Raw genomic sequence first — 25137 nt, forward strand, 5'->3', positions numbered from 1 at the left:
GTTGGAACATTTTTTTGCCCACGAACGTCCTTAAAGGATTTAAAAAAAATTCTATTAACACTGAGGTAGTCGATCGAGTAGCGGTCTATTTCCATACTTACTTTAAGTTTTATTATTTGATGATGGTAATAAGTATACACTTATTTCAATAAAGTTAGTCACCAAGAAAGAAAGCTGTGATCGCTGAGAATCATGGGAAATATTTCATATTCAACAAGTAAAGCTTTTGGCACAAACTGCAGCAGTTGAGGATGCTCAGAGGAGGTGAACTCGTAACTGGTAGAAGATCTCAAGTCTATCAACAGTTATCAAGCGGTTGAAACATGTAAAATGTATCTACCAATAATCCTTGTTGGTCTCAGCTTTGTAGCTTTTCAGGCGACTAACTCTATTGAAATAAGTGTATACTTATTTAAATAAAGTCAATGACCTGAAAAGCTGCGAAGGTGAGACCAACAAGGATTATTGGTAGATACATTTTACATGTTTTAACCGCTTGATAACTGTTGATAGACTTGCACATATTTTACACTTGCAGTCACAACTCTTCTGCACATTCTCAAGCTATTTCGTGTTATAAAATAACTGTTATGAATGTCGCGTTCTGATTGGTTTGGAGCGCGTGCTTTATGAGAGCACATTGCACGCGCGCACACTTTCCGTTGCGTCATTCCTATCTATTATTGTAATTTGTATTTTATAAAAATTGAAAATTAAAAAACTTGCTTGCTGTGCTGTGTGCAGTCATAAAACACTAGGGGATTGGCAGAACACTCTTATAATGCATTAAAAACAGTGAATACACCTAATTTAAAAAGCGTTGTCGGTTTCAAAAAAAGGTTTTATCATATAAGCTAAGACCGAAGGGGAGCATGGGAAGACAAACAATTATGCTAATTTCATGCGTATTGCAGTTTTCCCTTCCTGTGCACATTTTATGCATCATGGCTTTGGCATGTTGTTAATCTAGGTCGACTTTGCTCTACTGTGCATTTTTACATGTCTATATGCAAATATGATACACATTTCAGAGTACCCAAATCCCTTTTCGGTCTTAGCTTCGATGATATTACCTCCTCGAACCCGACTACGTTTTTTCAATTAGGTGTATACCTCAAAACTAACTAATCTTAATTATCGAGTACCGATTCACATCCAGGCATTAAATTTCCACATCCGGACTGTAACTCACAATACGTCCTTGAAATTTGATGACACTGTACGAAATTCTCTCCAGTACATCGAATAGTCTGGACCTGGCCATACAGTTGATCGACCATTGGAATAACATCCCCATCTGGAGCAATGGTCACTACAAACTTCATGGCATCTTGAAGAGAGAATCCAAACTTGATATAGCTGTTCCCAATTCCAGGGCTTGAAAAAGCAACAGCGGATATTTTTTGGCGGGCTCCGATGATCTTGGCGATGCCGCCTCCAAGAGAGTGTCCAACAAGTACCACATCACTCGTGTTCTTGACTTGTTTGACGTAATCCTCGATAGATTGGAAGAAATGGCTGTTGGAGCCCGCGTGAAAGATTTTGTTGATAAAGGAGCTTTTGGAGACGTATTCTGCTTTGAATTTGATTGGTAGATTCTGAAGAATGGGGAAAACCAACGCGAGGGATTGCAGCACAGCAGTTTCATCCCACAGTTTTGCACTTTCTACAAACTCCAACGTGTCTTGAGGACCTCGAATGGCGATAACGTGAACAAATCCAGTTTGTAAATGAATGAAATATGGCATGGTACTGGATATATGCTTCACCGTCCAAGTCATGCTTCTTGTTTTAAAGAAGTCATTAGCAAGTTGCTGTATTGCTGTGGAATTGGGTTTAACAACTTGTCTGTTGTAAGTCAGGTTTGCAAAGAAAGCCATGTCAGCAATATTGAACATCTTTGAGGTCCATCTTTGGGTGCAGATTTGGTAGTGGTCTTCTGCAAATAATTGTCTGTCTACTGCGGCAGCATTTTTCTCAAGCTCCTCCTTGCAGTGGCTACCACAACCGGTCGGTGCGTTCATCACAGAAGTAAACAAAATAGTTACAGTTAGCAAGAAAAGAATAAGATACAAGAGACAAGAATACTTGTTGAAGATGTACTTCCTCCGGTCTCTCGTTTTACCTCTGAAGTAAGCATAGATAACGGCAAAGGCAGTGAAAAGCGGTAACAATAACACAAATGCGATGATACCAACTGAAGAATCAGTGATGATGCCGAATGCAATAGGACTGATGACAGAAAACATCACTAGAATCACAGCAATACAGACATGAACACAAAGAATCTTCTTATTCTTGACAGAATGCGTAAAGACAAAGACGATCAAAAGTAGTGATCCAAGAACTGACAACCCAAAAGCTGTAACCCAAACTACTACAGAGATGTAATGGAAATAGTCCGCAAAATTGACTTGTGAGTCCACGGGTGCAACTACTCCGGCCCAGACGCCACTGGTCACTACTACAAGCAAAAGAAGCACTACTCGAGCAATATTGTACTTGATGGAAATCTTGAGGAGAACGGCTTTGAGAACTTCCCAGAAAAGGGAAAGCATCAGAGAAACAAGGACGAGAACAGAACAAAGAAGAAAGAACAAGCAAACTGAGATGATGTTCTTCTTGGACTGCGTGGAGCCCACTGGAGACAACATCTCAAAGGTCATGTCCAGTGATAAACTGAGACTGAAAGCGAGAGCAGAAACAAAGAAAGAGATGAAGATGATAGAAAGAACGAGATAAGACAGAATGAAAAGAGTGTCGATGAGAAAACGAAGAAATGTCCAACCACATCCTTTACGATCTGGAAAAAGCTGAAAATTTAAGGGAAAAAAGAAAAGGTGGTTAGATAATTATACATTCTTCAAGCATGTCATCTGGTAGCACTGATGTTACAGTGAAAACACACAACCTTCTACTGTTTCAAGCACTCTAAAATGAAGCATTGAGTTCAAATACACCGGGATTGAGTGATCTGTACAAATCTTATTTTCGATCGATTGGTTCAATGGATGATTCACCGAGTGAATTACACACAGAAAGCGAGCGAAAAAGTCGAAGTGTTCACGGTTGCAGTGTCCTCAAAAGTTGGGTCAAGTTGGCATTAAAATGCATTGTGGGACTGTTTTAGATGACGAAATAGACGCCATCTTGGAAATATTTCCCCTACTGACAACAGTCCCACATTGCACTGTAGAGCCAACTCTAACACGCTTTTTTTTAACCTGGAACGCTAATAAACCGAGACCAATTTGGTCTAGTAATCGAAGTAATATTTCAAGTCGACAATGAGGACTTGGACGTGATTTCAAGTCCTTGCAAGTAGTTCAAAGGATTTGAAATCCCGTGATCCAGTCCAATATTGGAGGCTTTGAAATGACTTCTCATACTCATTAATAATTCGGGAGGTTATTTGTTTAGAATTGAAAGACTTAAGGGACAGATATGTCCCTGAACTGAATTAATTTTAATTGATCCAGTCCAAGGACTTGAACGAAATTAATTCAGTCCTTTCACAGGACTTTACCAGGTTTCAAGTAACATCATGTGACCCAAAAAATAGCCCATTGATTGGCTGGTTTACTCATGAATTATTAATACGTTTGTGAAAGCTAAATAAAGTGCCGTCATCTTTCGATCCAGAATTTCTGGATAGCCTTTACGAAACCTTAGTCTAGCAAGATTTTTCTACTGTAAGCACCCCACAACCCCAGTTTTCCTTTGAATTTTAGATTTAACATTGTCAAGTTATCACATTTTCCTATTTCTAGCCAATATATCATGATTCGACATCAAAAGCAGAAAATTCACGTCCTCTTTAACATCGGGGTGCTCTTTCCATATCTGGTGTTTATTTTGACACGTCTGCTCGTTCCAAGGGGTAGGGTCACGTGACCTGCTAGTGCGAATGGTTTGTCAGGAAGGGAATCTTTGAGAACTCACAGAATAATTATTGGGCATTTCTACGCATGTTTTGCAGCCATAATAAGCGAATATATCATCTTAAATTTCCTAATAATGTAGTTAAAAGAATTGTTATTCAAAAACGATTCCAATAACGCAATGTTATGATCAATATTAATCTATTTTAAGAAGAAAAAAATTGACAAGATCGATATAAATTTTAAATTAATTAATCATCGATGGAAATCGTACACTTGCCTTCTCTTTCTCCTTGGGTTTCATATGAAACCCAGCATAAGCGTAGTCGTCGTCTTCTTCTTGAGCAAACATTCCTTCCGCAAAGGTTTTTAACGGTATCATCTTGGCTTACTTCTTATTTGTTTGGTTGAGTTCAACTTTCACAGTTCAATTGCAACAACGACAACAGAGACTTCTTATGTTAGATTTGATGAACAACAAAAAGTCCTTAGATCTAATCTTGCCAGTTCAATGAAAACATAAAATTCACCTCGCTTTTACGCATCCTAAGAGTCTAAGAACGTTCCAGAACATCAAAGAATGCTGCTCAAAGGCAGCGATGACAGTACTAATAGTTTAGTATTCGAATTCAATAATTGTTTATATTCCGATATGATAGTAATAATGAACTGACGTTTGAAAGCGTTCATCTGTGAAACAAAGCATTCTTCAGCTTCCAATAATAAGTTTTAGAGTGATTTTAGACTCTAAACCCATTGTTTTCTTTGTTTTTTGTTTTTTATTTTATTTTATTTTTTAATCAACTAGTGCTAACTAAATAGTCAGTTTTCTTTCACGAATTAAATAAGATCACTTTAACAAGAAAAACAACGGAAAATCTGCATAAGAGAAATCAGGCTGGATAGATAGATAGATACACTTTATTTACTAAGGGAAACTGTAATTACACAAAAAAACTGTACTCTCCCTTACGGTCCTAACAAAAATATGAAATTAAATATAAAGATAAAAGCAGTTAAATTTGGTCTAAGTGAGAGAAAGATATAATACTGAAAAAATAGTGGTGAATGAAGTTTATAGATATCAACATTTTAAAAAAAAATTATTGTAAACTTCTTAATAAGGATATATTAGCGATCATAAATTAATATTAATAAATACGAGAAACTTTGAAATTATTATTATTATTATATGATTCCATAATGGATATATAATAGATAGGCCTTTCTAACATTCTTGAAATTAATGAAGGTTAATATTAGTTTTGGGCCATACCGCTTGAATAAGAATGTGTCGAACTGACATATATGTGATGTCGTAATAGTGACGTGCGGCATTCCTCGTTGAATAGCGCAGCGCGCTCATTCTAAAAATAGCTTAAAGATTCGGACAAACATTGCATTCTGTTTAACCGCTACGAGGATTATACGAACCGATTTTATCATTTTTGCTTAAAGTTACAATAATAACCCATGTAAACTAAGATCAACTGCGATCGGCTGTGAAAATTATCTGCTGAAAGTAAACTTGTAAGTTTGTTTGTCTGAATTTCGCCTTTGTCTTCGTTTTTATGACGTCACGGCTGCGCTGCGCTATTCGTGCGTGTCTTATTCGTGGCGATTGCATGACGAATGCAAGTTGCGTGACCTTACGGTGTTACGGTGATGCTAGGAATAGGCCACTTGCGAATGTGAAGTCAAAGCTCAATTTGCAGGACAAAACAAAAGTATTTCGATCTCCTGAGAATTGGAAACCTATTTTTATGTCCTCCAAATCAAGTTGCAATCCGACGTGTTGCGAGGGGTCTTTATAATTACTCGATGTACTTGCGCCGAATATCAATGTGACAGAAAAAATCTTGAGACGAGGTCCTGTGCGGACCATGTTGCCGTGCCAATATGGAATTTGAGAAGATGAGAAGCTAAGTAATTCCGTATATTGCAGCTTTAAGCAGATTTCGTTCGAAATGAAACGGCACGGCACAAACACGGCGGCACTAGAGAAAAACGTTTGCGCATGCGTGCATTTAAGCACGTTTCCTAAGAATGTTGAAGAGGTTGAGTGAGAAAATAAATGTTTGTTTTCTCAAAGTTTTTAAAAAGATCCGCAAATATACTTTTGTCAGACCAAGATACTGTATTAACAAACACAATATGAAAGAATTACCCTTACGTTTTAAGCATGGACACTAAGTTTTGGCATTTTGTGAAGTCCAGTTTAATATCAGGCATGTTTGAAAGTCAAATTTACATATATTTTTTTAGCATGAATGACATTTTGACTAATTTGCCTACGGCTTAGATCATGCGCAGACGTTTTTCACTCGTGTCGCACAACACTATGCCGTACCCAGATCCTGCGTTTCTTCTGGCCCGCGGCGAAAAACGAAGGCATAATCCATTTTTGGCGCATGCGCAGTTTTCCGGAAGTAAAATATAATTAATGAAAATCATGCTCTCAAACAGAATTCTGAGTTTACTTCCGATCAAAATAGAAATTAGAAATTGGGATATATTTTTTTGGGCAAGTCTTTTAACGTTAGCGCTCATATACCGGAAGTCCAAGAAATCCTCGCCGCAGGCCAGTTTCTACCACGGTCCATGTTTCCTCGGGTCCAGTCCAGTCCATGTTTTAGACCATGCCGTGGTTCGCTTGATTTTGAATAAAGTCGTGCAATTCAAGTATTCGAGTTAGTGCAAATATTGTTGTCTGGACTAGCCAGGCCGTTTTAGCTTTCGCCAACATGCACAGTCTTTTCGCTCACAGAAGTTACCAAACCCGACACAGATAAACACTGTAATCAAAGCTTAGTGTAAGATATTATGAAAACACATAGAACCGGCGACGACCGGAGACAACGGTGACTTAGCCGGATATCGCAGCCGACTCTAGTAAATTGGCAAACAAATATAACAATTGATCTAGTTCCTCAAATGGATCACATGCACAGGAACTCACCATGCAAGATAACCCTGTCATATAGTCTGGATTATTGTTTTGAGAGCACAGGGATTTCATTATTCTGCCATCTAACTACAGGCAGTCCAAGCTGGATTATAGCGCCGTTACGTAATGGTGCAAAACCTCTATACATACTTGTCCAGAGTCGATAGATTAATCCCTGGATAAGATTTATCCGTCGGATATATAATGCTATCTACCGTTCGTACATCCGGCCCCAGTGATTTCATATTTTCTATAAATAAAGAGCGCCATCAAGAAGAGATTCCCTTTCACAATAGGATTGCAATTTTGGTGACATTTCACCTGTGATAACCTTCCTATTTCCTTCAGGATGTGGGCAGTCAACTGTGGAATCAGTCAACTGACATCTTACCAAGGTGCCTCTTTGGCGATGGGGTCGCCTCAATGGCACCGTGATGCCTATGACATTTCTCAGCAAAATGGTAGGCGTAGCCTGCGCTGTATGCGAATGTAACGCAGGCTAGTGGGCGACGAGGAAGGGAAAGGAAATAATGAATGTTGCTAATCACGGTGCAAATCGTTCGTTCGGAAACGCTTCGCGGAATTGAGCTATGATTTTGGGTTTGTTTTAGGACCGCATGGTGACAGTGGTTAAATTCTCTAGCAGAACTCAGTCACATTTCTGTTGTATGAAATCTAATGAGGCATATATTCATACAGATTGAATGGGTTGTTTTATTCTTGATGTAAATCAAACGCTTTGTTTAACTTGTATTCGATACGGTGTTCCAACAGATTTGATCTTGTTTTGCTCATTTTTTTAATTCATACTAAATCCCACATCATCATAAGAGCTTAAAATGTTTCCATTATTCCAATCGCTATCGACCGGCCCTCGTAACTAACCCTTGAGCCCACAAGCTTGTATGATCTTACCAAGAATCTTCAAAAACAGCTATCTTTGAGCACCAGGTGTTTTTCTGGGTGACTTGGCGAACGTATTGTGAAGTAATTGTCAACGTAAAACATTCAAAAGAATAAACAGCATAAAGCCAAACATGACATTACAACTCGCACTTAGCTATTTTCTTACGTACTCAAAAAGGCCGGACCTATCAGATTGCAGCGAAGACAACAATTAAAAAGGTTTCTTGCCAAACAAACTGAGAATACAGTGGAAATTAATATGAAATAACGAATTAACGGTTAAATAGTTCAGGTTTACTCTTTGCCGTCGATATTTACGATCATGCCCATAATCCATGTCGATCTTGGTTCAATAACCATTTAATGACGTCATAGTTTTGATGATCCTCAGGGGGCAGCAAGGAAGCTAGTTAGTCTGACAAAAGGTATCGATCATCACCAAGAGCTTGATGCTGCATGTCATCCTGGCCTGGCTTGCTGTAAGAGACAATTAATCAAACCTGACTCGAGATATTCTCAGTATATGTACACTGCGTCGCCATGAGACAAGAATTTCGATGGAAAAACTATAAGCTTGACTACCCAGACATCAGTGTGTTCACTACTTCCCCAGTAAGTAACATCATGGTTTAAGTCCTTATTTTAGTCACACTGATATATAATGGTTGGTAACTCTGCGAACATCATTTGATCCTGCTATATTCTTAGCAGCCTTGGTTAATCCATTGCTAATGAGAAAAATAAGATTTCATTTTTAATACATAACAATATACCGGCAAATTATGAAGGAATCTTTTAAAAAAGATCTTCGGCCGACAAATACTACCAGAAACTCCAAATCCATGGTTTTTTGAAATCTCTTGAACGGATAATATATTAGTAAATGTGATACCCAAACAGGCACCTAGCTTAATGCCATATTTCGCAACAATTCGCGAATGAAACCTTGAAAGTAATAATTAGAATAGAGGAAGATGTCCGATATGCTCAGCTGCACATCTTTGATAAAAATATTAATGTCACTAGACCTTATAAACCAGCCTGGGCAATGATATCTTCCGAAACTACGAAGATTGTTAATCCGTATAGTTGTTATTGTTTTAAAACTTATGATTTCCTGGGATATTGATTGGTTTAGGATATCATATTTAATCCCCTCGGATGAGTAACAATAATGTCTTGAGATTAGTTTAGAGTGTCGTGTGTTGGTGAAGATCAGAAAATCTTTCTCCAACGAATTTGAGGGAGGAAAAAAAGAGAGAGAATCGAAGGCAAGTGGGATAAGCACGGAACTTGTCGAAGCACGTATCATAAAGGTGTAATTAACTTTAGGACCATGACAGCATGATATCTTAAAAATATCTTTGTCATTTGTGAGAAATAACGGCTAAAAATAGATAGCAAAAATACAGATTCAATGGTAGAAACCGCTAGAAAAAATTAAAAGTAAGAAGTAATCATACTTTGGTGAGTAAACAAGCGACGTTCGCTGTTGGATGTTCATGATATATTGAAAGAAATTGTCACATATATATAATCCATAGTTCACTCCTTAGAAATAGAACACTCTAACAAAAGTAACCCTAAAACATTCCATTACCAAAATAACAAACAGATAACATCTTCACAAAAACTTTTTTAAAGCAACTTCCCTCGTGAAAAACAACCAGATTTTTATTTCCCAATTCGTGTACAATTAGCTCGCCATATTCAAATCAAAATTAAATTTATTACAGAGCATAATTATTTACCCACAAAGTTGCTGTTTATATTCTCTTATATCAATATTTAATGACAAGAGCAATATTTATTGCCACATCTTTTGAATAATTGAGTTGAGTTTGCCTTTAAAATTTTTTTAAATTGTAACTCAAAAGACGAAGTGACAGACACGAAAGAAACGGTTTCATTTGAGGTTATTCATAAGGTCAATCCACTGTGTTCTTTTTACTACATGCCCGGCTTTTGTTTGAATGTTAGAGTGTTTACTGACCAAAGCTGGAAAAACACTGTCATTGAGAAGCCAAGAACTAAAATTCCATTTGTCTAGAGCTTTACTAATCATGCAGCTTGTAGCAGTGATAATATACATGTGTATATATTATCCTGTCCGTCATGAAGGTCAGACCTTTTCTTCTCACCTTCAGGATTTATTTAGAACGTTTACGTGGTCGATCTCTTTTCTTTTTTCGACTTTTCTTTTTCTTTTCTTTCCTTTTTCTCTCCCTTTAATTTTTCTTTTTTTTTTTTTTTTTTTTTTTTTTTCTTCAACGTCTTCTTCTTTATTCTTTTTTCTCTTTTCTCCTTTCTTTATTATTCGTTTCTTTTTCTTCTTCTCCTTCTTCGACTTCATCGTACTCGTTTTATTCCTTTTCTCTCTCTATCTCTTCTCCTTTCTTCTCCTTTCTTTTTAATTGTCTTTTCTGATTTTTCCTTCTTAATGCTATTTACTTTTCCTCTTCCTTCCCCCTTTCCTTCCTTCCTTCCTTCCTTCCTTCCTTCCTTCCTTCCTTCCTTCCTTCCTTCCTTCCTTCCTTCCTTTCTTTTTGTTTTCTGTCTCATCTAGCGCCAATTGTTTAAATTTGTTTTTCGTGATTCAACCTTCCCTTTTCATCACATTCATATTCCTCAATCCATCGTACAATAATCATCATTTTCCTCTGCCTTTTTCATTATCTACTAAAGCCAAAACCTAACCAACCTTGATTTTTACATGGTTTCTAAAAACAAAAGAAAAGTTTCTTTTCATATGTCAACCCATCAATCAATCGATGTAAGAAGTCGTGATTTTAATGTCTATCCCATCAAATCAAAAACATCCAGTGGTCGACCATGGTTTGACCACAAAAACACCGGCAAAAATTAGGTACAAGATATAGCTATCATCCCGACGTCAGTTTTTGCACAATTGTGACGAAGACTTTTGAAGTCGTACAATCCCAGTTTCTCATTTTCCTTGTAAACCCGTGAATTTTTTAATTTTTAATTTTTATTTATTTATTTATTTATTTATTTATTTATTTATTTAAATAGAGTTTATAGTTGTAAATCAGATTTGAAAATATGGAAAATCGAAATGAATACTCGTTCTATCAAAAATAAACCCAAGGTGGTCTTTTGTCTTTCAACCACAAATCCCAACCCAGCCTTAAAGCTGTTAATGGTGATAAAATGAAAAATGCCTCAGGGCACAGCGTTTAGCATGCGATAAACCCCCGCCACTAATTACGTCCTTACTAAGTGATATTATTTTAAAGATGGTTGGAGTTTGGGGCGCAAATGTTTCGTAAATGATTCAAAACAAATGGGTTTATAAAAACGTTTCTTTGCGTTTTGGTAATTAGTATGATCTATATCGGAATATTAGATCTATATAGGAATATTACGGTCAAATAAAGTAACAATATGTTTATTTAGAAAACTCGCACTAAGTAACAACACGAAAATAAGGTGTTTTGGTGTTCATGGAATGTTTAAATTAGAATCAATAGAGCGCTAGATAAATAATACTTTTGTAAACAGATCTGTTATATGATTTGACAGTTTTTAGCAGTCTATTGAATGCGTAGTAGCTCACTCACAAAAGAATCCAATCAGTAACAGTAGAATATATATTGCAAACCGATGGAGACAATTAAGAAATACGAAGTTTTTGTTCAAAAAAACTGCACTTTTTGCACTTTTCGGGGGGCGGGGAACGTAAGCGATTGAATGGCTATATCTATTTAGAATTGACATCGTTTTTTTCTTCTAGTGGATGTCACCGTTATTCTTCATTACTTATCGTGCAATGATCGCGCTGTACACAACAATCTGGCAGATATTAGGTGTGGTCTATCGCGTAGACGATGGTTTCAAATGGTTTATCTTCCTAACAAACTGGAGCTACACGTTTCTCAACGTCCACTTCATCATAGGTACTTTACTTCCTGCATATTATCACTGTCTGTACAACAAGCGCAAAATCGTGTCGTGTGACGCCAACGCTAACGAACAACCAAGAAACGATGAGGTTGTTGAAATCAACCTTGACAACGGATGCCCACTTAGCGAGAAGCCCGAGCTAGCTCTCCGACATCCCTGGATGTTAATAATTACTTGCAAAGCATCATGGGTTGTTTATAACATCGCAGCTAATGTTGGACTTTTGGTGACCTTGATGTATTGGTGTTTCGTGTATGTCCCTGGTCAATACGTTGATGGCTCAAATATCAACGCCCATGCGATCAATTCTGTGTTAATCGCTTTAGACATGCTGCTGTCAAGGGCTCCATTTCGTGTTTTCCATTTGATCTATCCCGTGCTATATTCATTCATATACAGTCTGTTTACTATCGTATATTGGGCAGCAGGAGGTACCAATGAGAATGGTAAACCTTACATCTATGCCATCATGAACTATGGAGAGAGTGCTGGGCTTGCTGTGTTAATGGCGGCCATGTTCGTACTTCTCGCCGTTCCGCTATCTCAGTTCTTGTTGTACGGCTTATATAGGTTTAGAATGTGGTTGGCAGAAAAGAAGACTAAATAAACGATTTACATTTAATTCATGATTAACCGTATTGCATTGAAACGAGATGTTAAGAATGAGTCATCTATGTAAGACTGCAATAGTACATATACATTTATTATCAGCAAGGGAAGGTATGTTTTTTATTGGGGGAGGGGAGGGTCACATCAAACCATAAATCCGTGGCCGTAGAGCCATAGTTAATAAGCCTGAAGCGGATTGACGTTTTAACCCCCGTCTCTAGACCATAATCCTTTTCAAATTGCTTTTGTTCTTTAATTATGACTATTGTTCCTGTATTCTCTAAGGAATCAAAAATTTAATATGAAAGAATTTTAAAAACCATTATGGTATAGAGTCGGGAGTAAAACGTCATCTCGCTTCAGGCTTATTATGGTAGAACCTAGCAGCCATATCATATGTGATAAATATAGATAGATATAAAGAATGAAGTATTATACATCAATCTATCGTAAGTTTACTGAAATGAACAACATGCTTTAACTCGAATTAACAGAATGGAGCAATACAACGTAAATCAGAGTAAAATTATTTTTTTTCGTACGGAACCAACATGGCAGATAGATAAACAACCTAGCTATTGTCCCTTTAAGTTAGAGTTACATCATTTGCCGTTGCCACAATCATTTGCATCTTATTATTTTAACTGATTTTGGTGTATTAAAAGATCAATGCTTAGATGAGTTGATTGCATAACAGACTCGTTTGATTCGCTGATAAATAATAATAATACTTTATTCAAAAAAATGTAGATTACATATTTTGAAAAGGAAGACATTGAGGTTAGCCCTATATAAGTCCCCTAATTTAAAATAAATAAATAATTTTAAGAACTAATAATATATATATATATATATATATATGTACAATACTAACTTCAAAAAATGTTCATGTGTTTCTTAAGTCTTGTTTTAAATTTATTTACGTTGGGTTCATCTGTATGATTTACTACGTTATTAGGAAGATCATTCCAAGATTTGATTATTCGCACAAAAAAAGAATATTTGTAACAATTTATTCTAGCAGATTTGGTCTGTATTTTAAATTGGTGATTAGCTCTCGTTTTCGTACTTTTACAAAGTTCAAAATAGTCACTGAAATCTAGACCGTTCATCTTGTGTACAATCTTATAGCACTCAACTAGAGAGAGGAATTCCCTTCTAAGTTGCAAAGAGTTCCATTTGAGTATCTTACATCTGTCTTCATATGCCATCTCTTGTCGTTTTTGACCTAGTGCGATGCGTGACGCTCTTCGTTGTATAGATTCAATTGCATGGATATCCTTTACTAGGTGTGGTGCCCAAACTGGGCATGCATATTCCAGAATGGGACGGACCAGTGATTTATAGAGTATGGAAAAGATTTCCTTATTTCTACTACCCGTGGTACGTTTAACTAAACCAAGGACTTTATTTGCTTTATGTACAATTGCTTCTACATGTTTGGACCAACTTAGATCGCTCGACATTATAACTCCAAGGTCTTTGTAGTCATGTACGTTCTTTAATGCTGTGTCGGATATGTGATATTGTGTTCTATTCTTATCACCCTTATGAGTTATCCTCATGGCTTCACACTTTTTAGGGTTAAACTTGACTTGCCAATCCGCCTCCCAGTCTTCTAAAGAAGCAAGGTCCGACTGTAGAGCTGTTACATCCCCAACGTCGGTTAGTCGTCGATAGATCTTAGTATCATCAGCAAACAATTTGATGCTTGATGTGGCTACATTTGGAATGTCATTTACATATAACAGAAACAAGATCGGCCCCAGAATTGAACCTTGCGGGACACCCGATGTTGAAAAGGATAAATGAAAAGGGTTTACGAGGCGTGAATTAAGAATAGAGGGCTTTAAGGGTTTCCAAGTTGCACGATGATCATTAAAGGAATTCAATGAAGCAAAGGCTCTGAACTTTGGCTAAAAACAGGCAACAGGCAACTGTCTGAGAAGGACTGAAGCCTTACGAAAAACATCAGCAACCATCAGTAGCCGGAAAAGGAGCAACTTCAGTTGACTCCGATAGAGCTGCAAAATGCTATTGAAACAGGAGCTGTCTATAGAGAATTTTAAATTATCGTACAAGCGTACGAATGATTTTGTGGAGTCGAAGGTAAGTAAGGACTTTCTCGTTCTCAGAGTTCTCAATACTTATTTACTACGAACTCTTATATATATTACCCGTACTGAATTATCTACCCGGGCCATACAGTTTTAAAAATCAACTATCTTCGATCCTCGGGCACCCCTGATGAGTTTACTTAATTTATTATGGCATTCAAAAAGATTACGGATTATTTACGGATCGGCTTTAGATATCAACTGATGTAGTGCGATAGAGTTGGTTTGTTTGTTGTTTATTTTTTGATTTTATATCCTTCTACGAGGCACAAAAAAAAACCTTAGTTTACGAACATGTTTTTTCTTTATTTTATTGTAGTGGTTTCCTGTGCAAATAGTTATTGTTTATCGAGGATTTTTGGCTTTGGTTTGCTTGACTTGGATTGCCTATGCTGCAGCAACATCACCCATAAACGTGAAAACCTTCTTTTACCTGACCAACTGGACCTATACTACTATAACTACATACTTTATCCTGTCCACAACACTCACCATTCTGCACTATACTCAAGGAACAAAGAAACACCAGCATCACCGCTTGATAAACCAACCTGAGTTATATAGTCAAAGAGAAAAGGAACAAGATACAGACGATGAAGTAAGCGACGAGGAAAATAACCTAAAATGGTACCATCGTTTTGTGTGGATTCTCTTAAACATTTCCTCAAACATGTCTCTTTGTGTCACCATTTGTTTTTGGACTTTAATCTACAACGGAAAGACAATTCATACCTCGGATATCTTTATTCATATTTTGAACTCAATATCCATGGTTCTTGAGGTCGTTCTCAGCTCAGTTCCTCTACGTGTTCTTCATCTAATTTATCCATTCATTTTTGGCTTTGTTTATATACTAGCAACGGTGTTATTCTGGCTGTTTATTGACAAAACTCATTTATATGTTGTATTAGACTATTCTCATAAACCAGGTCTAGCTGCTGGAGTTTTACTTGGTTCTCACTTTATTCTATTGCCCTTAGTTCAGATATTCCTCTATGCATTGCACCGAATAAGGAATCAACTCTCAGAGAAATACTCTGAAAGTACTGATTGAAAATGGTGCGAATAAGTCCCGGTAAAAAAAATAAATAAATAAATAAAATGTATTAAGAATGTATTTTCTCGTGTGTTTAGGAGATGCCTGAAGAATTAGCAAACAAATATAAATATGGCCTGTAATAAAGAATATTATTAGTAAGAAACGGAAAAATGTTAAATAATTTCTTATCAGCGGAGTAACGTTGTCAGGGTGAGCCATGAATGACTACTTGTGGTTCTCTCCTCTCCTCTCCTCTCCTCTCCTCTCCTCTCCTCTCCTCTCCTCTCCTCTCCTCACCCCACCCCACCCCTCCCTACAAAACCATCATGGCCTCGATATGACTTAGCTATATATAACTTCAAGTGGACACTTAAAAGGTTTGCTAACGTCATCAGTTAGTCACTGAAGCCAAACGGAACAATCAAGATACTCAACTACAATTAGTTATCAGCTATTTTATTCTTTTCTGGGTCGTTTTTCATCCAAGTTTCGTGGAACTACAGCAACATGCGTGGAGAAGAGTTTCGTTTGGCAATGGTAAAACCGAAACATGACAGGCCTCGAGACTTTGCTGAATCTCCGGTAAATATTGAGTGATTACATCCATATATGATTCCTTCAGTAAATCTAATATATAACGTTGAATTTGCTTTTTTTAGTGTAGATGTAAAAGTAAAAGTTATTTGGTGTGAAATATAGTGGACACAATTAATTCAGAACATAGTTAGATACAAAACTGTATGAGATATAGACCAGTTTTGCCCGCACAAGAAATTTACTACCATGTAGTTATAAGTATAAACACTTAGTATCCTGTTCTTCACTAGATAATCAACGAACCGTAAGAATCATATGCATTAGTGAAACCCCTTACGCAAACAGTTTAAAAATTAACTTTGAAAATTTCTCTTTTTGCGAAGCCATTTCTTTGGCAGTGCACCAGTAGAAGAGAGTTAGGCTGCATGTAACGTTGTTGTTGTTGTTGTTGTTGTTGTTGTTTTTTCGTGAAACTAAATAAATTGACTAAAAACTCTGACTGATAATTATCAACACGGAAAAAAGAATAGTGCCAGTCGAAAGTGAATAGGATTTCAGTTATGCGAGGCTGGCCGCGCGTTTCTATTATGAGATTCAAAGATTGCTATCGCTGGCCGGAAACAGTACAATTTTCATCATCATTACTGTCTCTAACGTACCTAACGCAACTCAGTAATATTATTACCATATTCGACTTCGTGGTTTGTTTGTTTGTTTGTCTGTATATATATATACCTGTCTATCAGTCTGAGTTGATTTTTGTTTTTGTTGCTGTTGCTTTTTTGTCTTATGTTGTTTTAATGTTTTTTGTTGTGATATTTAAAGAAGGTCTTTTACGAATCTAAAGCATTCGCCTCCGATCATAGAGGCCGGATCGTGAAAGCCGGGGTTGTCGCGACCTTCGCGTTCACGCACGTCAGCTCCATAACGACTTTAAAAATATAATGAAAATTTAACAAGCTGATTGCATTACGTTCTAGTGGTTTCCATGGTATCTAGTTGCCATCTACCGTTTCATATTGGCCGTCTACTGCCTGGGCTGGATGATCTACAGTGGGTACTACTACAGACACGATGGGCCATTGTGGTTCATTTGGCTCACTAACTGGGGCTACTTCTGTGTTACTTTGTATTTCATACTCGCTACTCTGGTCACCCTGTGGTACCACTGCAAAGAAAAGCATCAGGTAGTGGTTGCCATGGAAATGAGGAAAGTGGGGGATCACCCCGTAGAAGTGGAAGACGAAATGCCACTAAGATGGCACCATAAAGCAACATGGGTGATCTATAACTTTACTGCTAATAACGCAATCCTGATAACATGCCTCTACTGGGGACTGCTCTTTCGAGGTGGTGCTCTGGAGGGATTAGATGTCAGTACCCACCTCCTCAACACAGTATTCGTTATGTTGGAGGCTATCCTGTCCTCCATACCCATCCATCTTCTTCACATCGTCTATTCATCGTGTTTTGTTATTGTCTACATGGTGTTCACGGTGATCTACTGGGCCGCTGGAGGTACGAATCCATTCGACGGGAAGCAATACATTTACTCGTATCTTGACTATGAGTCTAGCCCTGGGCTAGCAGTGGGGCTGTTCTTTGGTTGTTTGTTAATAGGAGGACCGTTATGTCAGCTTATACTTTTTGGATTGTACAAGTTAAGGCAGCTGACTGCTATGAAATGTGGACGCGTGGACCAATAGACAAAACCACGGGAGGCCCACAATGGATTGCCTGTGAGCTTTCTTGAAACCATGAAATTAAATATATAATTTTTAATTTGGTTTGCGCTTCCTTTTTTAACGTATCCTCCGTCAACTAATACGGCTCCCTCCCTTGCTCCTTTTCTCCCTTCCTCTCTTCCTTCCTTCTTCCCTCGGCTTCCCTCCATTCCATCCTTCCATCCTGCCGTCCTTCCTTCCTCCCTCCCTCTCGATTCTTCCCTCTCGATCCTTCCCTCCCTCTCTCCATTCTATCCTATCCTAGGAATTTAGAAAGAAATTTTTTGTGGAGGGAGGAAGACCGGAGAGCCCGTAGCAGAACCCCCGAAGCACAGGAGAGAACCAACAACCAACCAGTATAGAGTTTGTTAGGTCTCCTCCTTGATTCGAAGCTTTTTCGCCAGTTTCCTTCTTCCGCAAAACTAGAGTTAGTACACAGGGCCCGGTTGTACGAAGCCTGGATAGCGCTATCCAACAGATAAATCTTATCCAGTGGATAAATTCATTGGGTAACAGCATCGACTTATCCACTGGATAAGGATTTATCCGCCGGATAGCGCTATCTAGGCTTTATATAACCGGACCTAGTTCTTCGTGCTTGAAATACGGCCTCGCGCGCGCTTTTTCATTGATAATTAAACAACATATTTATTGGCCGCAGTATCCACCAAGGAGCCAGCTTTAAAGAAGAAGGGGTATTTCCAAATATACCGGCATTCTCTGCCATTGGACAAAAATGCTATCATGCCAGAATGATGAGTTCCTAGTCTATTCCTACATGTATTTTGTTGTGATAATAAACATATGCAATGTTTTTTTTTTGCACTTAGATTCGGAATTGCGTCGAATCAGTTTTCGTCATCGTCTTGATCTTTCCTTGACACCTGTGTCTACCCAGTAATCCTGGCACTAATGTTTCTGTCATTATTCCTTTAGTGGTTTTTAGAAATTCGTCAAATTTGCGGAAGCTTGTTTGCATTCTTTTGTTTGTTCACTTAGGGAAGTTTTCGCCAGTTCTTCGATCATCCGGTAGCTAGAGCTTGTTCATTTAACTCAGTTACTCTCTAAATCACGTTAAACACTTTAAACACTGCTTACTAGCAGCAGTCCCAAAGCTGCGCACAAAGTTTCGCCAATGTTCAATTCTTATTCATACTTTATCCTGCATCACTAATGGTTAAAAGAAGTGTTCTCAAATAAAATAGTATTCATTTTAAAAATGCTAACCTCATCGTTACTTTACGCCAAGGTTTTAAGAGTTCAAAACAGGAAATGAGGTTAAAAGATCTCGATATTAGAGCGCAAAAAAAGCACTTTGTTTTTACTTAGTAATTAGAATATTCAAGCGTGAACCAATTGAAAATCATCCATTGTTACGTAAATGCATTGTATTTGTAACTGTCTGCTCTGATATCCTTGTATATTAGGGTCGCCATTTACCACACGTTTATCTAACATTTATAGATATTCTGTCCCTTCCCGTACGATGCCAGCCGGAATGGACCTCAAGGAATTGCTTTTAAGTGAACTTCAGTTAAAGAATTTTCGCCTACTTTATCACGACGCTTCGGATTTTACAGAATCTCCGGTAAGTGTTGTTCGTGTACCGTTGTTTTAACGTGACCGCCATTGTCTAGTCGAGGAAACTATTTACTGATCTCTACAGTACTCACTACACAAACACCTTAAACCGCAAATAAACCGGTTAGAATCGTTTGCAAAAGCTGTTGAAGAAACAGAAGGAACAGTAGATGTAAAATATACCACTAAAACTTGGCTTGGCTTGGGTGGGTTTTGCGTTTGTATAACATATAATCGAGATCTCTGAAATGCATTAACTCTAAGCACTTTCTTCAAACTAAAATCCAATTATCTTATTCTCTCAGCTCGCTTTAAAAAGACTTTACTCATGGTTTAAATCATAATTCGCTTCCATGTTGAAAATATATGAGATGTTGCGCTTAGCTTTATTCATATGTTATGTTTCTAAATTCATGTCGGAAGTCTACGCCAAGCTCTTGTAGCATTCAAATCGACTTCAAAGAAACGAATCGTCTTGTACTACTCACAGCTGTTTTTATCTAGTATTCTTTCCTCTATCTTGGAAATTCCTTTATTTTCAAGTGTTAGTAGTGAAGTTATATAGACGTATGGAGATGACAACCAGCCATGATTTTCTGACAGGTCAAACTCGTCGATGCTCGTGTGAATTCTAGAATAATTTTGATGATGAATGCCATTTTCATCCTTATCAATTATAAAGTTGATACAATGTTTAGTCTAGTTTCTCAAAATTTCTTCAAAATATAATTATTCCAATTCGCTTCCCTTTGCCAAAGTGTGACCCATTTGATTTATGGTCACGCAATCTCTGTAAAGGTTCAGTAAACACCTTCTAATGGTTACCATGGTAACATCATAACTTGTTTTTTAAATTTCAGTTCTTTGCAGTGCTGTTTGTCGTTCTATATCGCCTTTTCTTCGCTATCTACTGTTTTGGTTGGCTCATTGCAAGTGGTCTTCATCCAAGTAATGGCGACGAGAAGTGGTTCATCTACCTAATCAACTGGTCATATTTCTTTCTTACTGTATACTTCGTCTGCTCTATGATCCTAACAGCCATTTATTACCGCGGGGAGTGGATGGTCGGGGAATATGATGTACAAAACCATGACGTCCTTAAGCCAAAATCTCGATCAAGACCCGGTGAACTTAACCAACAACCTCAAGAAGATCTGGAAGAAAATGTTGTGAATCCCTTGGACTTACGTCACCAAGAGCCAGTCCACTGGTACCACCAAACAATATGGGCAGTCTTTAACATCGCTGCTACTAATGCTGTTGTTGTAACCGTGTTATATTGGACTGCGACGTACCCTCATTACCCAGACTCCTACACTCCTAACGGTCTGGACATAAGTACCCATCTACTGAATACTATCTTTATTTTGATTGACATATGTCTGAGCTGTATGCCCATTAGATTATATCATGTCATTTATCCCATGTTATTCTTCTTTGTCTATGTTATATTCACTGTCGTATACTGGGCTAGTGATGGTACTAATGTCGGAGGTCACATGTATATCTATAAGACCTTAGATTACACAGGGAACCCAGGATCTGCTGCAGCATTAATTCTAGGGTACATGTTTATTGGTCTGGTTCTTACGCAGTTGATTCTGTTTGGTTTGTCTAAGTTACGCTCTTGGATCAGTGAAAAGGTCTATAGCGGCAGGAGAAGAGGTTATGAAGTTAACGTGTAGTTGCTAGTGTATTGTAGGATCTGTTGTACCATGGATCGTATTATGTTAGATTGAAGAGTTAGTCAGTACCTACGCTATAGCCCCTACAGTAGATGTGTCATAGACCTAACGCTGTGTAGCAGATCAAAATTTACAGGGCAAGCCAATGGCTGTACTATAGCCTATAGTAAATTGATCCATTGTCCTTCCATTGTGTCATATAGACCCTACCGCGGTAGCCGGCAGACCTCAGGGTAAGTCAGTACATACTTAAACTCTAGGCCATACATTTGACCCATTTTAACACAGGCGTGTGTCAAAGATTTTCTTGTAGTCCTCAAATCTTAGAGGTATAGCCCATACAGTGATCGAGATCAGCTTGGTACTGAGCTATAGACACCTTGCAACGCGTTGGAATGTAGCTCAATTTGGAGGACACAGCAATAGGTTTCCAATTCTCATGAGATTGAACTTCATTTTGTTTTGTCCTCCAAATTGAGCTGCTTTGACGTCACATGCAAGGGATATATAGTTTATAAGATGATTGCATGCATTAGCCGGAATAATTTATTACTAAATCAGTAAGAATTAAGTATTCATCTTAAAAGAAAAATTAGAGACATTATTGTATTTAATAATATTAAGCTTTCGTGCATGAGTATTACTTTAAAATAGTATACCTTATGACCCACTTTTATCGACAAAAAGTAAATTAATGAAATAAATAGATGAAGGAATAAAACTAGTGCTGAAAAAAAATTTTGAAATACATAGTCGTACTGAATGGTTTATGCGCATGCCCCAAATCACGGGACAAACCGCTCGCCTTATGAAGTAGATTGAGCATTTCGCGTACAACACTTGAATACTTTAAGGAGCTTATTAAGCTCCTCACTGTTTACTGGAGGATTTAATTCGACTCGTTCTCGGTACTGTATGATATTCACAGCGTCGCTTCGTGTTTTTTTGTTTTGTTGTTTTTTTTGTTTTGTTTTTTTTTTTTTGTTTTTTTGTTTTTTTTGGTTTTTTTTGACCATTTGGTGGTGATCTGAAACCAAGGCCTAATGCACTTTTTTCGCTTGCACTAATAAAGCTTGAAAATTATTAATTTGAGTATTTTAAAGTACCTAAGATATACCCTCGAAGCTAAACTTGTTCATGGATTCCACTGAAAAATTCTTTTTCGACTAGCTTACTAACGAATCCTACACAGACAGCGTTCGATACGTGATTTACTTTTCGACACGTGACTTTCGACTTGTCCATTAAGTCAAAATCCCTTTTAAAAATTACCAAGGTCCTAAAAGTGAAATTCATGAATGACAAAAACAATGTTTAGTGAATCTAATGTCAAATCTATTTTTGTTTTTTACTCAAATACTATAATTTTTGAAGAAACTACAACAGATCGATGGTGTACACTTTGTAATTATAGGTGAATATAAATATCATAGTATCGACCGCATGTTGGCTCAAAAGTGAATTAAGCTGATATGAATTAAAAGCCAATGATTGGTCGAAAATTCTCTTCGTTTGAAAGCAAAAATGTGATATAACTGAACCTAAGGTCTTGGCTAGATAAAACACTTAAGAAAAAAATCTGTCTACGTCAAGCATCAGATCGAGGACTTTCGGACTTCAGTCCAGTGTAGGGTTTTGAATAAGCACGACCTTCGGTTGATTCTCTGTCAGCTTGTTAAAGAGAATTGCCTAAAATATCTGAAATATGGCGTTCTTTTCTAAGGCTACTGCCAACAGTGAGAGTATCTCAGGGAATATTTTACTGTGTCCTGTGTGTGAGGACGAATACGACGACCCTAAACGACTACCATGCATGCATACAGTATGTCTTGGATGCTTAGAGAGTGTTGTACCACAGAACTCCTTGATTATGAAATGTCCTATCGATGACCAAGAACTCCCAATGCCCAAAGGTGGAGTAAACGCTTTACCATCAGATCTCAAGATTATACGGCTTCTAGAGCTCTCTTCTGGGGACCAGACAACGAAAAAACCAAGAAACAAACCCAAAAAACCCAAGCCAGTGAGCGAAGAGGCAAAGAAAAAGCCTGTCGTTCGTGGACAGATAGCAGCGACTCTGGAAGAAGAAGCAGAACTGGTCAGAAAGCTTTTTACAGAAACAGCTAATAAAATTCGCGAAGCAGTTTCTGATAAAGAAAAGGAAATACTAAAAGAAATAGATGATTTGGTGAACAAGCAGTTACGCAAGGCAGCCAGCGCGGCAAGCTTCTCTAACGGGGCAGATTCTGGTGGTAATGAAGGAGATGATGACAATAAAGATGAAGAAGACGGAAAGAAGCATCCATCTTTTATCATTGATTTGACACCAAGTAGAAAACTTCTTCAAATGGCCAGAGAGGAAGGATTGGGCAACATCAAGTTCGGGCAAAAAGCGACCACACCCGGTCCTGCTGAAAAACCTTTACCAATTAATAAACCTATTCCTTCTGCTGCTTCAGCTACGTCCGCAACAACTGGCGGCACGGCTGAGATCATCAATGCTGTTAACCTTCCAAACAGATATAAGCGCAGTTTCGGCCCCTCTGCAGTAGCTGTAAGCCACGCTGGTCATGTCGCTGTGTCTGACTTTGGTGGTGAGTGCGTCCTTCTGTTTGATCCTGAGGGGAATTTCGTCAAGAAAATTGGCGGAGAGTCCGGTGATGCAGGACTTGAAGGCCCAGATGGCCTGGCTTTTCTGCCCGATAACAACCTCGTGGTCTCCGACGGCCCGTTAGATGGTGTACAATCTCTTAAACTCTACAAGCCAACCGGAGAATACCTGAAGACTCTATTTGAACTAGACACAAGTGACACAGAAGAGTTGTATTTTGGCCGTGTTACAATCGACTCCAAAAGCAGAATTATCCTGTCCTGTTCTGGAGAAGACCCGAGAGTGAGGGTTTTCGACAGCAATGGTAACTTCAAGTTTCAGTTTGGTGAAGGAAATCTTTCTGGGCCACAGAAAGCTGTTTTCTTTGGAGATAACTTTCTCGTCTCTGACTCAGACGCGGGGAGACAAAGATCCTGCATCAAGATATTCGACAAAACAGGCAATTTTGTCTCAAGTTTCAACGAAAGTAAGCTAAATGTTGGGGAGCAAGACAACATGGGTCTAGATGTTACCTATCCGATACACCTTGCCGTACACGGGGGAACCATTTTTGCTTATCATGGGTTGTGCAGGAAGATCAGTCTATTCAAACTCGATGGCACATTCGTGATTGAATACAGAGCTATCTCAGGCATAAGAGATATGTCTGTCTATGATGATGGTAAGCTCATTGTAACATGTGGAGAAGAGAGTCTTTTACCAAGAAGTGTGCAGATCATGAAAAGCTCGTAAAATATCTTGGGGAAGTTACAACAGTTAATTCTAACCCCAAAACAGGAATACTAACAGTCCGAAAAGAACGAAGAACGAGAGAGGTCAAAAAGGTTACTGCAAGACTGAACTGTCCAATAGTGTGATTCTTGTTCTAATAAACATGTTATGGATGACTACTTCAATGTTACGATAAATAAATGAGTGCAGTAATTTGATTCATCTAATCACCTTAGTTCCAAGATTTTCCTGTATGTGTGTAATCATTTATAAAGTCTGACAGTGAACTAGATATATCTCATATTTTTTAAATTCCAAAAGCATAATTTGAAGCAGTATAAAAAGATTCGGTCCACACTACATGATCCTCATCTAGCACTGATTAATTTCACTGTGAAAAATTCTGGGACACGGCACGGTTAGAGCGCGGAAGTGACGACATTTGTCGAACCAATCTCCGCACGTACATAGACTACATAGTATAAACTAATCAAAACGCTCGGTCAAGGCGCAAGTGTCGGTTACTCATCAGTCGATGATCATGCAAAATCTTGCCGGTCTATATACATTTTTAGCTTTGGCGTAACTTTTGATTTCACGTTCCAGGCCACGTGTCATTCACTAGAGTATCATTTCTTTATTTAACAATTGCGTATAAAAAGAGACATGAATATGGATTCATCTGGGGGAAAAAATATTCACGTGGTCTGAAATGGGAAAACGTTAAGCCCAAAGTAAAGAGGTTTGTTGAAATGCGTTAGAAAAAACAGTGTATACTTATAAAAGCAAACAAAATAATAATTTAGAATTAGGCAATAATGAAAAACAATTTTCTTCAATATCCCTCTTTATAGTTACTCTTTCT

The 25137-nt window shown here is 37.8% G+C and overlaps 6 protein-coding genes across 6 annotated transcripts; 5 read left to right on the top strand and 1 right to left on the bottom strand.

Annotated features, from left to right (window-relative positions):
* Positions 1–380: 380 nt before the first annotated feature.
* On the bottom strand, positions 381–4517 carry LOC116300442 (uncharacterized). Its single transcript, XM_031709318.2, has 2 exons — positions 4162–4517; positions 381–2813 (listed from the first exon to the last, which is right to left on the bottom strand). Exons 1-2 carry the CDS (start codon positions 4261–4263, stop codon positions 1131–1133), a joined length of 1785 nt encoding a protein of 594 aa, XP_031565178.2. The 5' UTR covers positions 4264–4517; the 3' UTR covers positions 381–1130.
* Positions 4518–8125: 3608 nt separating this feature from the next.
* On the top strand, positions 8126–12948 carry LOC116300444 (protein rolling stone). Its single transcript, XM_031709320.2, has 2 exons — positions 8126–8346; positions 11489–12948. Exons 1-2 carry the CDS (start codon positions 8275–8277, stop codon positions 12263–12265), a joined length of 849 nt encoding a protein of 282 aa, XP_031565180.2. The 5' UTR covers positions 8126–8274; the 3' UTR covers positions 12266–12948.
* Positions 12949–14057: 1109 nt separating this feature from the next.
* Positions 14058–15710, top strand: LOC116300445 (protein rolling stone-like). The gene is made up of 2 exons (XM_031709321.2): positions 14058–14376; positions 14704–15710. Exons 1-2 carry the CDS (start codon positions 14299–14301, stop codon positions 15436–15438), a joined length of 813 nt encoding a protein of 270 aa, XP_031565181.2. The 5' UTR covers positions 14058–14298; the 3' UTR covers positions 15439–15710.
* A 123-nt stretch (positions 15711–15833) lies between these two features.
* Positions 15834–17742, top strand: LOC116300440 (protein rolling stone). Its single transcript, XM_031709315.2, has 2 exons — positions 15834–16005; positions 16941–17742. Exons 1-2 carry the CDS (start codon positions 15931–15933, stop codon positions 17664–17666), a joined length of 801 nt encoding a protein of 266 aa, XP_031565175.2. The 5' UTR covers positions 15834–15930; the 3' UTR covers positions 17667–17742.
* A 1320-nt stretch (positions 17743–19062) lies between these two features.
* LOC116300452 (protein rolling stone) lies at positions 19063–21698 on the top strand. Its single transcript, XM_031709330.2, has 2 exons — positions 19063–19272; positions 20126–21698. The coding sequence occupies exons 1-2, from the start codon at positions 19171–19173 to the stop codon at positions 20948–20950; spliced, it is 927 nt and encodes a 308-aa protein (XP_031565190.2). The 5' UTR covers positions 19063–19170; the 3' UTR covers positions 20951–21698.
* Positions 21699–22416: 718 nt separating this feature from the next.
* On the top strand, positions 22417–25111 carry LOC116300449 (uncharacterized). The gene has a single exon (XM_031709327.2). It carries the CDS (start codon positions 22656–22658, stop codon positions 24291–24293), a length of 1638 nt encoding a protein of 545 aa, XP_031565187.2. The 5' UTR covers positions 22417–22655; the 3' UTR covers positions 24294–25111.
* The last annotated feature ends 26 nt before the right edge of the window (positions 25112–25137 follow it).

Source organism: Actinia tenebrosa, unplaced genomic scaffold, assembly GCF_029948245.1.
Source record: "Actinia tenebrosa isolate PJP-AT-01 unplaced genomic scaffold, QUT_ActTen_1.0 PGA_scaffold1__47_contigs__length_23844297, whole genome shotgun sequence".
Lineage (NCBI taxonomy): Eukaryota > Metazoa > Cnidaria > Anthozoa > Actiniaria > Actiniidae > Actinia > Actinia tenebrosa.